Raw genomic sequence first — 14,241 nt, 5'->3', positions numbered from 1 at the left:
TGAATGGAACAACTGTGCAGCACTTCTCAAAGAGGCAAGTGATGCACAGTACCCCAAAAAAATTGGGGATGCTGTAGCCTCAATCGGCATCTTTCAAATGAGAGTGGCACTTTATTTTCCAATGATGTATTAGTTCCTCAATCTACAATTATTTATTCAACATAAGTGAATGAAACAAATTCACATAGTAACATTTAATAAATTACTCATAGGAGGAAAGATTTATTTACATTATGATACATATTATACTGGACCAGCTGCACTGTACTGTATTTTCTAATCATGGCAAAAGCTGTTTGTTACATGCATCAAATGCAACAAAAGTAAATTAAAGTAGCTGCAGTATTGACAAAATATCTGTGCACAAGTGGGGATTGACACAGACATTCCTTTGAAAGTTGTGCGAAGTACAATGTAGAAATTGTAGAAATATACATTTCAGAAGCAGCTGTAGCACAGATGACATAGCAAACGGTTAAACAGAAAGCAATAAAGTACACCTTTTCAGTGCTGATGTTACAGCATTAATGATACTAACAGCTATTCTAGTTTTAACTGTACTTCTATTTCTTTTAAATCTTGTTTTCTTGTTGCCTTTTAATCATATGATTTAACTGCAAGTCACTGACCATCACATCTGAATGTCTATTTAAAGCGCACCTGTCAGCAGGATTGTGCTTAGTAAACCACATACACTGTCAGGTGGGCGCCGTTACACTGAGTAAAATGATACCGTTGATGATATCTGTCTAGTGGTTCTTTTATAATCTTTATTTTCAGTTCTGCCATAATGATATGCTCGTGCTCTGGGGTAGGACTTTAGGGAGGGGCTGTAGCTGGTGCTCTCATCATGTATGCCTATCTCTGGCCTCTGACAGGTCACTGTGCTTTCAGTGACCTGCCTGCTGTTTTAGATATTGCCTGTGTAATTTCTGTTCAAAAATGAAAATTTACATCCCCCAATATGGCGGCCGCAGCCTGCGCATGCACAGTAGCATCTTTTGGTTGCTGGAAGTTGCTACTGCGCACGCACGGGCACCATTTTGCTTCAGGAAAGAGAATTTGGGTGCAGCAATATGCTAGAGAAATGCTACTGCGCAATCGCGGGCGGCGGGGGCCATATTGCAGCAGACAAATTTCTTTTGCTTCGCCCGGAGAACGAGCATATTATTAAGGCAAAACTGAAAATAAAGATTATAAAAGAACCACTGGACGGATATCATCAACAAAGGTATCATTTTACTCAGGATAATGGCGCCCACCTGACAGTGTATGTAGTTTACTAAGCACAATCCTGCTGACAGGTGCGCTTTAAATTTTACTCTGCTCTATTTGTATCCTTGGCCATAACTGTTAAGAAGTAATCTGTATAAATATACAGACTTAAAATCAGAATGCAGTTTAAAAAAAAAAAAAAAAAAACACATTAAAAAAGCACAACATTGACAAGCTAGTACAGCTGGCATTATTTAAAAAAAAACGTAACATGACATTTAGTTCATGATCAGAGAAGTAAAATGTATTTGTGCAAACTTGGACACTATACAGCCAGTGTGCAATTGTATTAGGGGGGAGGGGTTGGGAGGGAGGGTATAAAACTATTTCACATTAACACTTTTAAAAGATTTTGCATAGAGCTCCCATATATAGGAGATATTGCCTCTTGTGATTCTATTGCATTCACAATAGTTTGAGTAATTCATTATCATCCAGAGGCTGTAGTGTGGGACAATCATTAGGAAAACGGTCTATGGTGGCAATAACTGTAGCTGTCCTGAAGAAGGTAAAAAGAAAATACACAGATAATTTGTAAAACCACATGCACTAGGGAAAAACAAATACATGGCTGCAGTGACATGGTGTCTGATTATGCATACAGTATAATGCAGTGCACAATAGGACTACAATGTGGTACCACATAATTACCCAATAGTAGCAAATTACAATTTACATCACAATTTTTATCACTTGTAGGAAGACAAAGACAATCCACTTGTGTGGATAGTTTAATTTTTTTACCTGACTGATAAACGAATAGCTGCAATATTGTCCGGAGGAAGTAGTATTCCTTATTTTCCCTTTAAATTTCATCTACTCCTCCATTAAAAAGCAAGGATTTAGAATACTCCGTACTAAAAGATTATTACAGCTCCAGGAAATAAAAACTGTTGCATTTATCCAAGCAAAGGTAAATAAAAAAAATACTGTATATATTTGCAGCTATGTAAAGTTTAAGCTGCCAAAGTTTGGGTACTATCTTTAGGATGGATACCTGTGGCCAGCACGATAAAAGAACAGCAGCATGGGAACAACTAGTACATAAATTCATTTCCCCTATTATAATTAATGTTGTATATAAGCAATAACTAAAGCTAAAAACAGACAAATGACAAAATATGCCTTAGATGGAGCCATATTCAAATCAGTTTCCATAAATCACTAATGCTGGATGTTTTCTCTAGCACAAAGTTTTGGTTTTAAAAAAAAAGTATAGCAATCATAATATTAAATATTTGCTAAGATTCTACTGCATTGAAGTCCATTAATCTATGTTCTTATCCTGCACAAAACAACTGCTCTATATATGTTATTAAACAAATGAATTCAGTTAAGTAATGAAACAGCTGCAGGTAGTAAAAATATGACAATTCAATATTTCTATATTGTGGACTTTTGTAAAGGTCTACTTTTCTCAGTTCTTAAAAAATGTATTTGAGAACACTTTGTTATAACCAACTCTCACTTCCGAGGAGATTACGAGAAGTAGCTTGAAATTGAGAGGCTATAAACTTTCCTCTATAGTCTTCTTTTAATCTTGCATCACCATTTTGTTGCTCCATTTTCTTCTCCCAGGCATAGAAAGAACAATTATAATAGTAATAATAATAGTAATAATTGTAATAAAAGCTCACTGCACAGTTATGTAAATAATATATATATATATATACACACACACACACACACACACACACTTATACCACAGTTGAAAAAAAAAATATCTTTGGAACAAATGAACACACCCCTTAAAAATTGCAGAAATAAAAATTGCAGTTTGAAAGAAAGCTGAGGTATAAAAAAAAAAAAGTAATATGTCCACTTTGTTTGATTTGTATATATTTCAGTTTTATCCATCCAACTTTCATTGCCAGAAAATTCCTAGAGGAGTTTCTCTTTAAGTATTGCAAAAGCCGGGCCACGCAAACCTTGACAGTTGAGGGAAGGAAAACAGGCAAATGGGGAGAAGGGCAGTTTTGTCCAGGCTGAATAAACAATAGGTTTACGTCACTTCAGTACGGAGCAAATCTGCTGTAACCACCTCTGTATAAACTCGCCTGGAAAAAAAAAAAAAAAAGTTTTTGTTAACAAAACTATAAAACCAGGAAAGAAAAAAAAATAAAATTCACAGATACTAAGAAGGTTGTAGTTTATCATGCATATGTATCAGTAGGAATGCCAGCCTAAATAAAAGAAAGCAACAAGTTTGATTAACATTTAGTGCAGAAGAAATGACCATGATGAGAATGGCTTTCAATTCATTACTCAAAGAAAAGAAAAACTTAAAAGAATTTCTTGCTTCTACATAAGCCTCATGGGTTGATAGACAATCATAATGCAAGTGATTTTCAATATACAAGAAGGGATAAGAAAAAAAAATGTAAAGGAAGGTTCCAGGAATTTTCTTACTGATCACCTATCCCAGAGATAGGCAATCAATATCATATAGTGGGACTTGACTCACAGCTGTTTTTTGATGGTGCTGGGAGTAAAGTACCCCAGAAACTCTAGAGAGCACTGCATCCGCTTCATTCTTCACCAGACGCACTATGGACATTTAATAGTGGCTGTTCTTTGATTTTCAGGTCATTTCACAGCCTCATTCAAATTAGGCCTCTACTATGTAGTACGAAGTGGTACGTAATAAACAATGAAAGAGGATACAGATTATTTTTTTCTTTAATTTTTAAAGAAAAAAAAAAAAAGACCTTCATTTAAGGACCTGTAATCTGAGAAAACATTGTCCAAAGATTATTCCACAGAGGCCTTACAGCAGCCATCTCAATGTCTTCTGAGGAAGAAAATGAAAAGTTTCAGCTAAAGAGAACTAAGGAACATGCAAGATCGTATAAAGGTTTTTGTTTTTAGTAGAGTCATCCTACATGGCTCAGATCGCAAAAAATATTGGGGGAACAATATTAGGCAAAGAATTGTGTTTGTGTAGCAGCATCTTCCAAGTCCGATGGTTTTGGGTTACATTACTTACCAAAGAGTTGGCAGAATAGGATTTCTGAAGGGTTCAGTACATGCATTACGTATACAGGGACTCCAAGGTCTTACTATTAAACAACTTCCTTCTTGTTAATCATTTTTTTTAAATGTAAATTGGAATTTACAGAAATTCCTGTACTGGTATTTAAAAGTAAATGTATTTTATTCTGGAATTAAAAGTGGTTGTTTTTGCAGTTTTTACTCTCCAACCAGTATTGGGAGTATGAGGTGGTATGGATTTTCTGGGTGTACTGCAATACATTTTTCTGGGTGTATCGACAATAAAATTTAATATCAGAGGAGTTGGCATGACAAAATTCTGCAAAGAAATGTAGTGTGGATTTTAAATCTGCAGCTTGTTCATTTTTTCAGGTATTTAAACCAGCGGATAGGCGAGAGGATGGGAGGTGGGGGGATGTGTTGGTCTGGTCCGTGGGGAAGTACGAAAAAGAAGCCTTTACATAACTCAGGGAGAGAGAGGCATACACTCCCTTATCACATAATCCACAAACCACTTTTTCTGATGCATTATTTCAGATTTTTTTGGTAAGTTCTTCTTCAAGGTTTCATCCCAAATAAAATTGAAGGGTTTATGTGTTGATTACCCCATCACTCCTACTTTCTATCTACTTCCCAAAGTTCACAAGGACACTATGGATCCACCAAGGCGTCCGATTGTCTCTAGTATAGGAAGTATGCAAGACCCAGTCTGTAAATTTATTGAGCACTATTTACACCCCTTAGTTGAGACCCTATTCTCCTACGTCAGAGACACTAGAGATGTCCTTCACGAGTATGATGGACTCCTCTTTGAACCAGACATGCTCCTTGTGACTGAGGACGTAGAATCCCTTTACACTTGCAGTAAGCGTAGTGATGGATTGGAGGCCGTGGGGTTCTTTCTCAATATGAGCAATTTGGATAACTCCTTGTGCTCCTTGATACCGAAGCTTTTGCAATTTATTCTGACTCAATTATTTCCTTTTTAAAAGGACAGTTTTTTCTCCAGAAAAGCTGCACTACGATGGGCACCGTCGTACACCAACCTCTTTCACAGTTTTTGGGAGAGGGAGGTTTTCGGTGACTGTGCACACGCCGACTTCCAGGCGCAGTGCTGGAACAGATATATTGATGATCTGTTTATTGTATGTCAGGGAATGGAGAGGGAACTCCACAGCTTCTTCTCAGAATTAAATTGTAATATCACAAACAAATTGATTTTCTAGACATCAAAATAAAAATGCAGGGTGATGGTTTGGTACAAACAGATGTTTTCCCATAAAGAATCATCAGTTAATTCTCTCCTACACACTTCCTCTGCACATACAGCCTCCACAATCAGAGCTGTCCCTGTGGGCCAGTTTTTAAGAATGAGTATCACGACAGCTGTCGGGTGACCAGATATCAGGGGCTCCTACCCTGACCCTAATGCTAGGGGGCGCCCTAGCTCTCCATATTCACCGGGATACCTCTAAATGTGAGGATGCCTAGGCCTCAGCCCTATCTCCTGAGTTAGCCCTCCGCTTGTTCTCCCCCACCCAGGGAAGAGGGGCGCTACTGTGCACCGAAGTACACTCACCCGACAAACAAGGCAAGACAGACAGGGATAAACAGAAAACTCCAGGCACACAAAATATTCTCTCACATATAACAGAGGGAAGCACCGGGGTGTGTAGGTAGGGGGAATAAACCAAAATGGAGAAGGATCAGGAATTACAACGCATACACACAAGACTACAGTCACAAGTAATTCCTCCCAAAACACCTTCTCAAAAGAACTCCTCACTCTCTTTTACCATGCTGCAAATGCTAGCTCTGACAAGGATTTAGTATCAGAGCCCAGATTATAAAGGGAAAGGGAGTGGCTAACCAAGCTCAGCTGTGAGCACAGGGAAATCCAACATGGCCGCTTAACCCCTGTTCTGCCGGAAGAAATAAAAACATTTAAAATGACGGAGAAGTGCTTCTTCTCGGGCTAGAGCAGGAGCCATCCGGTGGCTTAGTCTCCTGGCTCCAACTTGTCGCGGTAACCCCGTGACAATGAGAAGTTGTTCAACAGAGGAGAAATTTGAAAAACAGGCACAAGATCTTAGGAACATATTTAGTTTACAGAGATATATTGAGAGACATGTGGAGTGTCCACCAACGGGCCAAAAAAAATCTCGCGATAGGTTATTGACCACCTCTCAGAAAAAAAAACAGATAAATCGGCTCAGTGGTTAGAACTGAAGCCTTGCAGCGCTGGAGTCCTGGGTTCAAATCTCACCAAGGACAACATCTGAAAGGAGTTTGTATGTTCTTCCCGTGTTTGCGTGGGTTTCCTTCAGGTTCTCCTGTTTCCTCCCACACTCCAAAGACATACTGATAGGGAATTTAGATTGTGAGCCCAGATGGGGACAGTACCCATAATGTCTGTAAAGAGCTGTGGAATTAATGGTGCTATATAAGTGAGTAAAATAAATAAATAAATATCCGCCTATTAAATTTAAAAAAACACCCCCAAAAAACCAAACATGGCTCATGCTCAAAAACAGAATCCACTTTAGATGGAAAAGTCCCCAAAAATCCGTTACTCACTGCCTGGAGAAGCAAAAACCCAAAGGATATCTTAGTTAGGAGCCACTATGTGGCCAAACCTCCCAGACTTTTCGGTACTGGAAAGCAGAAATGAGGCTGCTAGCTTTGCGGCTTTTGTGTGGCCTGCAAAGATGAACTTTGTGCTGTCAGGTGTAAAGAATGTAGCGCAAAGTAACTTTAACCTCATATGGTTCAATGACGGACATAGCCAGTCATGGCCGGGTGCTAGTTCATGCTCCTTGCCGTGCTATGCCAGTCATGTATTTGAATTGTCAATACGTGTAAACAGGCAGTGACAGTTTAGTGCCGACAGCTGTCACTGACAGCTGAGCGGCACGAGAAGGGGTGCGGGGACCCATGCCTCTGATCTATGCCTCTTTTAATGCATCCCAATATTTTATTTTTATTTGCCTTTGCAGCAGCTGCCAGTGTCAGGCAGCTGCTGCAAAGGCAAATAAAATAATGGGATGCATTAAACGAGGCATAGATCAGAGGCATGGGTCCCCGCACCCCTTCTCGTGCCGCTCAGCTGTCAGTGGCTCATGAGGAGAACATAATTTTACCTCTATACAAGTCACTAGTGCGACCACACTTAGAATACTGTGTACAGTTCTGGTCTCCGGTGTATAAGAAAGACATAGCTGAACTAGAGCGGGTGCAGAGAAGAGCGACCAAGGTTATCAGAGGACTGGGGGGTCTGCAATACCAAGACAGGTTATTACACTTGGGGTTATTTAGTTTGGAAAAACGAAGGCTTAGGGGTGATCTTATTACTATGTACAAGTATATGAGGGGACAGTATAAAGACCTTTCTATTGATCTTTTTACTCTGAGGCCTGAGATGGGGACAAGGGGGCATCTTCTACGTCTGGAGGAAAAAAGGTTTAATCATAATCACAGACGCGGATTCTTTACTGTAAGAGCAGTGAGACTATGGAACTCTCTGCCGCATGATGTTGTAATGAGTGATTCACTACTAAAATTTAAGAAGGGCATGGATGCCTTTCTTGAAAAGGATAATATTACAGGTTATATATACTAGATTCCTTGATAGGGTGTTGATCCAGGGAACTAGTCTGATTGCTGTATGGAGTCAGGAAGGAATTTTTTCCCCCAATGTGGAGCTTTGTGTTTGCCACATGTTTTTTTTTTTCTCTTCCTCTGGATCAACATGTTAGGCTATGGGTTGAACTAGATTGACTTGGTCTTCCTTCCACCTTAAAAACTATGTTACTATGCAGTCGGTCCCCGCACCCAGATCGCAGTGATCGGTCAGTGAATTTGACTGATCAATCATAGTATGATGACGCAGGAGATGCTGAAATATCAGTATCTCCTGCCTGATCATAGCAGGAGCTCAACGCTGCTAATGGCTGAGCTCCAGCACGAAACAGCCAGAAGCGGTGTCAGCACCACCCTTGGCTGTTAACCCCCTAAATGCTGAGATCGAGAGCGATCGCAACATTCGGGAGGCAGTCAGAGGGACGGGAGCTTCAGCTAGGCACCCCCGCGACATCATTGCGGGGGCTTGATCGTTGCCATGGTGACCCGGGGTCATTATGACGACCCCTTGGTCACCAAGCTACGGAAAGCTTTTGAGATCATGCTCACAGCATGGTCTCATAAGTATTCTGCACAGGTATAATGCACTGCAATCTAGTGCATTGCAATGTATTATACCTGTAAAAAAAAAAAGTGAAAGTCCCATAGAGGGACCAAGTTAAAAAAATAAAATAAAAAAATTGTAAAAAAATATTTTTAAAAATGTATTCCAAAAATAAAATATATTTCCCCAATACACATTTTAATGTAAAAAAATAACAAAAAGCTTACACATATTTGTTATCGCTGCGTCCAGAACAATCCGATTTATAAAAGTCTCAACTAGTTAACCCCTTCAGTGAACGCCATAACCCCCCCAAGAAACTTAGCAAACTATGGTTTATCATCATACTGTTGGAAAAAAGAGGAATAAAACGCGATCAAAAAGACAAATATAAATAAAAATGGTATAGCTGAAAACATCTTGTCCTGCAAAAAACAAGCCGCCATACAGCTTCACCTGCGGAAAAATAAAAAATGTATAGCTCTCAGAATAAAGCTATGCAAAAATTATTATTTTTTCTAAAAAGTTTTTGTGTAAAAGCACCAAAACATAAAAAAGATATAACTACTAAAGCTGTAATCATACTGACGCAAAAAATAAAGCTTTCTTATCAATTTTACCACATGTGGAACGGCATAAGAAAAAAAATCCCCCAAAAAAACAATTCCTGAATTGATGGTTTTTGTTCATTCTGCCTCCACAAAAATCAGAATAGAAAGTGATCGAAAAATGTTATGTGACCGAAAATGGTACCAATAAAAACGTCAACTCATCCTGCAAAAAACAAGCAGTTACGTGACTCTGAAGGCAGAAATCTGGAAAAATGTAGCTCTCAAAATATGGTGATGCTTTTTGCAATAAAAAGCATCTTTTAGTTTGTGACAGCAGCCAAAACATAAAAACCCGATATAAACCTGGTATCGCTGAAATCGCACTGACCCAAAGAATAAAGTCGTCTAATCACTTATACCGCACGAGAAAAGGCGTAAAAAATAAAAAATTCTTCACCTGATATTTTGTTCATTCTGCCTCCCAAAGATCGCAGTATGGCTTGGCTCACATTTATCCTGCTTTCTGTGCCAAGCGCTTACACCATGTTTCTGTATAAATCTCTGAAATACATGATTCAGACGGAACCCCCGGCAGAAGATTCCCTATCATGAGGCAGATGGAGGCACTGTGGAAGACATCTGGCCTGTGATCCGGCGGTGTCCGTCTTTTTAGGTGTGCATAAAAGTGTGGTCCGCCAGTTTTGTGCATTTCTGAGAAGGACACCGCTGAACAGAGGCCAGATGGAGTCCAGAGTAACTCTGTTGCCTAATTATAGTTAAGGATCCCTCTGGGGTTTCATCTGAATCACGTCATGCAGAGATTTAGATGCAAACTCCGATACAAGTGCTCAGCATAGAGTGCAGGATAAATGAGATTCCAAATGTTATGTAAAATGTTCCCAATAAAAGCTTCAACTCAATCCACAAAAAAGCCCCCCACTCAGGTCCATCATCTGTTAACAGAAATATAGGAGGATTCCACATTACTGGTAGAAGAAAGGCTCTGGAAAAGTGAAATGGCCCTTGCCCCCCAAAAGAAATTCAGCGAATTCTGCGCTCCCAAATCCAAATGCCAGCCAACATTCTGAGCCCCAGTGTGCCTGAACCACATTTAGTGTCCACATGTTTGGCTGGGGTATAATTTCCAACATGGGGTCACTTGAGGGGTGGTGGCGTTCTGTTCTTCTAGCACTTAGGGGCTCTGTATATGGAGTCCGCAAACTATTCTAGAAAAATATGTCCTCCAGGAGGCAAATTGTGCTCCATCCCTGCAGAGTCTCGCAGTGTGGCTAAGCAATACTATACAGCCACATGTGGGGTACTGCCACGTTCAGCAGAAATTGTGACAAATGTTGGTGCCATTTTTACCAGTTTCCTCTTGTGAAAATGTAAAATCTAGCACCAAAACAAAATTTTTGTGGTAAAAATGTAAATATTTTCTCTTCATTGCCCAATGGTATAAAATTCTGTAACCAACCTGAGGTGGCAATATGATCACTGCACCCCTAGATGAATTCATTGAGAGGTGTAGTTTGTAAAATTATATAAATTATGGGAGGTTCTGCTGTTCTTACACCTCAGGGGCTCTGCCAATGTGACATGGCACCCTCAAACCATTCCAGCAAAATCTGAATTCTAATATGGCACTTCTTCCTTTCTGAGATTTGCACTGTGTCTCAAAAGTAGTTTTGCCCCACACATGGGGTATTGGCACATTCAGGAGAAATTGCACAACACATTTTGGGATCCATTTTCTCCTGTTACTGTGGTAAAAATAAAAAATTTAGGTCTAAAAGAATTTTTTATGGGAGAAGTTTGATTTTATTTTCTTGGCTCCACATTATAAGTTTCTGTGAAGCACCTGGGGGTTCAAGGTGCTCACCACATGTCTAGATACATTCCTTGATTGTCTAGCTTCCAAAATGGGGTCACGTGAGGGGGTTTTCCACTGTTTAGGCACATCAGGGGCTCTCCAAACGTGACATGGCGTCCGCTCTCAATTTCAGCCAATTGTGTGTTCAAAAAGTCAAACGGTGCTCCTTCCCTTCTGAGCCCTGCCATGTGCCCAAACAATGGTTTTCCCCCACATATGGGTTACCAGCGTACTCAGGAGAAGTTTCAGAATAAATATTGGGGTCCATTTTTTCTGGTACCCTTGTTAAAAAAAAAAAAAAAAAAAAAAAAAAAAATGGGGTCTTAAGTAAAAGTTTTGTGAAAAAAAAAAGTTATATGTTAAATTTTTCCTTCCACATTGCTTCAGTTCCTGTGATGCATCTGAAGGGTTAATACATTTCTTGAATGTGGTTTTGAGCACCTTGAGGGGTGCAATTTTTAGAATGGTGTCACTTTTGGGTATTTTCTGTCATATATGCCCCTCAAAGTCACTTCAAATGTGATGTGGTCCCTAAAAAAATGGTTTTGTAAATTTTATTGGAAAAAAGAGAAAATCGCTGGTCAACTTTTAACATTTATAACTTAACAAAAAAAAAATTATGTTTCAAAAAATTGTGCTGATGTATAGTAGACATGTGGAACATGTTATTTATCAACTATGCTGCATGACATAACTCTGGTTTAAGGGCATAAGAATTAAAAGTTTGAAAATGGTCAAATTTTTCTCTCTCCAAATTTCAAGGTTTTTTTCACAAATAAACGCAAGTCATATCGAACAAATATTTCCACTACCATGAAGTTCAATATGTCATGAAAAAAAAAACATTCTCAAAATCAGTGGGATCCGTTATTACCTCAAAGTGACAGTGGTCAGATTTCAAAATTTAAGCCTCGTCATTAACCTACAAAGTGGCTCGGTCCCTAAATTAATAACTATATTTCTTGTAGCACTACTTTTGTTTTTTTATTATGCCACATGTACCTGCAAATTGATATACATGGGCCTTACATCGTGGGAACTACATATTTGAACTAGAGAGCACATCGGGGACATATTGGCAGCACAGGAAGTCACCGATATTACAACCTTAGACTATCCCAAGGCATTTTAAGTTGTACTATAATTGCAATCCCAATTACCTCAAAATACATGGCATTGATCGGATCCAGTGTTGTGCCTAGGGGTTGATTCCAAATGCACTCTGGCACAGCTCGAGTGCTGGTGGATTGTAATCTTGGATACCATGACACCCTCTGGTTTGAATGAACAACTCAGCTTCCCTCCTTGTATAGATCTCTGTGTTGCTGTATTTTAAGGGTATGTGCACACCATAAGTACTGTCAGTGCTTTGGATGCAGGATAAAGTATACTGCGTTCAAAGCGCTGCGCGCAGGTGAATCCGCATGTGTTCATTGAACGATACACAGGGAGAATTCCACAGCAAAATCTGCATAACGTCTATATTCAACTAATGCAGATTTTGCTGCTGATTAGTTAGAAATTCTTTAATTTACATCCCATGTAGTGCTACACATATTTGCCACAGTTAGAGATAACTTTTAGCGTCGATACTCACACTGCAAATTATTTTTCAGGAATTTCTGCAAATGAAAATTATGTTCCATTCATTTAAATGCTTGTTTTTTTTTTCAGTTAAACTATAATACTAATGATTGTTTCTATAGCGCCAACATATTCAGCAGCACTTCAATTCAGAGGGGACATGTATAAACAAAGACGTTACACAATTCAACGGATGCCAAGAGGAGTGAGGGCCCTGTTCGCAAGCGGTCTATGAGCAAATATAGGAGGCACAAAAATGTAAATGGTGAAAAGTGCTTGTGTTGTATGGTCCAGCCATCAATACAATAGAGTATTCAAATAATGCTGCATGAACCAGTCACCAGTCAGTACTTGTAAACAGAGGCTACAAGGGATCAGTTTTGGAGGAAAATGTTGGAAGTGCTAAACGGGAATAGTTAGACAAGTGAGGTGAGGCGATAGGCCAGTCTAACAAATGCGTTTTTAGGGCACACTTAAAACAGGGTATTGGGAATTAATAAAATTGTCCGTGATGGTGAATTCCAAAGAAATAGCGCAACAAGCGAGAAGTCTAGCAGACAGGAGTGGGAGGTTTATATTTTTGAGAATGTTAGTCTGGTCATTAGCGGAAGAGAGGTTACTGGTAGGGTGACAGAGATGAGGTAGGAGATGTAGGGTGGTGCAGAACTGTGGAGAGCTTTGTGGAAGAGAGTGATAAGCTTATGTTGGAATTTGTAACAGATGGGCAAGCAGTGCAACAAGTGGCACAGGGTAGAGGCAATAGGCCCCACTATCAGTATTTGGTAAGTATTTTTTCTCAGGAGTGGGAGCCAAAACCAGGTGAGGAACAATCAGAGAAAAGGTATAATAGAAACAAGTCACCAATTTTGCATTTATCACCCACTCCTGGTTTTGGCTCCCACGCCGGAGAAAAAAAATACTGACCAAATACGGATAGTGGGGCCGTGGCCCTAGTGTAACGGTTGGACAGGAATATGATCCTGGCTGCTGCATTCAAGATGGATTGGAGAGGTGAGAGTAAAATAAGAGGGAGACCAATTAGTAGAGAGTTGCAGTAATCCAGACGAGAATGAATAAGAGCAACAGTAATACTTTTCACTCTACAAAAACTAAGGAAAGGTCGAATTCTTGAGATGTTTTTGACGTGCAGGTGAGATGATGTAGGGAGTGAAGGAAAGATCGGAGTCAAGTATAACCCAAACACAGATGGCGTGCTGCTTGGGAGTCATGGTAGAACCATACACGGAAATAGCAATATTTGGTTTAGAAAGGTTAGTAGAGGAGGAAACATAAGGAGTTCAGTTTTTGACAGATTCAGTTTTAGATAGATGAAGGACAATGTTAGAAACAGCAAACAATCACTGGTATTTTGTAGTAATTCAGGGGTGATGTCATCAGCATAGAGATGGTACTGAAAACCAAATCTACTGATGGTTTGTCCACTAGGGGCAGTATACAGAGAGAAGAGGAAGGGACCCAAGGCGGAACCTGTACAGTAAGGGAAGAAGAGAGGAAGAGGAGCCAGCAAAAGATAGTGAAGGAGCGGTTAGAAAGGTAGGAGGAGAACCAAGAAAGATCAGTATCCTTGAAGCTGATAAAGCGAAGCATATGAGACAGCCGCACAAATTTGTGCTACAAAATCTGCAGCTGGTGAATTTACCATTAGGCCACATGGATTGGTGAAAAACAAATGCCATATATGGCTGCAGTGACATGGTGTCCGATAATGCATACAATATAATGCATTGCACAATAGGACTACAATGTGGCACCACATAACCCAA

The 14,241-nt window shown here is 39.6% G+C and overlaps 1 protein-coding gene across 12 annotated transcripts in view; it reads right to left on the bottom strand.

The window, feature by feature from the left end:
* Positions 1-1,522: 1,522 nt before the first annotated feature.
* The window catches only part of RBFOX2 (RNA binding fox-1 homolog 2), a 431,053-nt gene continuing 418,334 nt past the window's right edge, over positions 1,523-14,241 (bottom strand). For all 12 annotated transcript variants that reach the window (XM_073644115.1, XM_073644117.1, XM_073644109.1 and 9 more), the window contains one exon: positions 1,523-3,332. In XM_073644115.1, the coding sequence (XP_073500216.1) occupies positions 3,278-3,332 (55 nt within the window). In that variant the 3' untranslated portion in view covers positions 1,523-3,277. The remainder of the gene's footprint in view (positions 3,333-14,241) is intronic.

Source organism: Phyllobates terribilis, unplaced genomic scaffold (genome assembly GCF_046119375.1).
Source record: "Phyllobates terribilis strain yellow unplaced genomic scaffold, ASM4611937v1 Scaffold_8__6_contigs__length_399053987, whole genome shotgun sequence".
In the NCBI taxonomy this organism is placed as follows: Eukaryota; Metazoa; Chordata; class Amphibia; order Anura; family Dendrobatidae; genus Phyllobates; species Phyllobates terribilis.
This window is presented reverse-complemented; position numbering and strand designations above follow the sequence as displayed.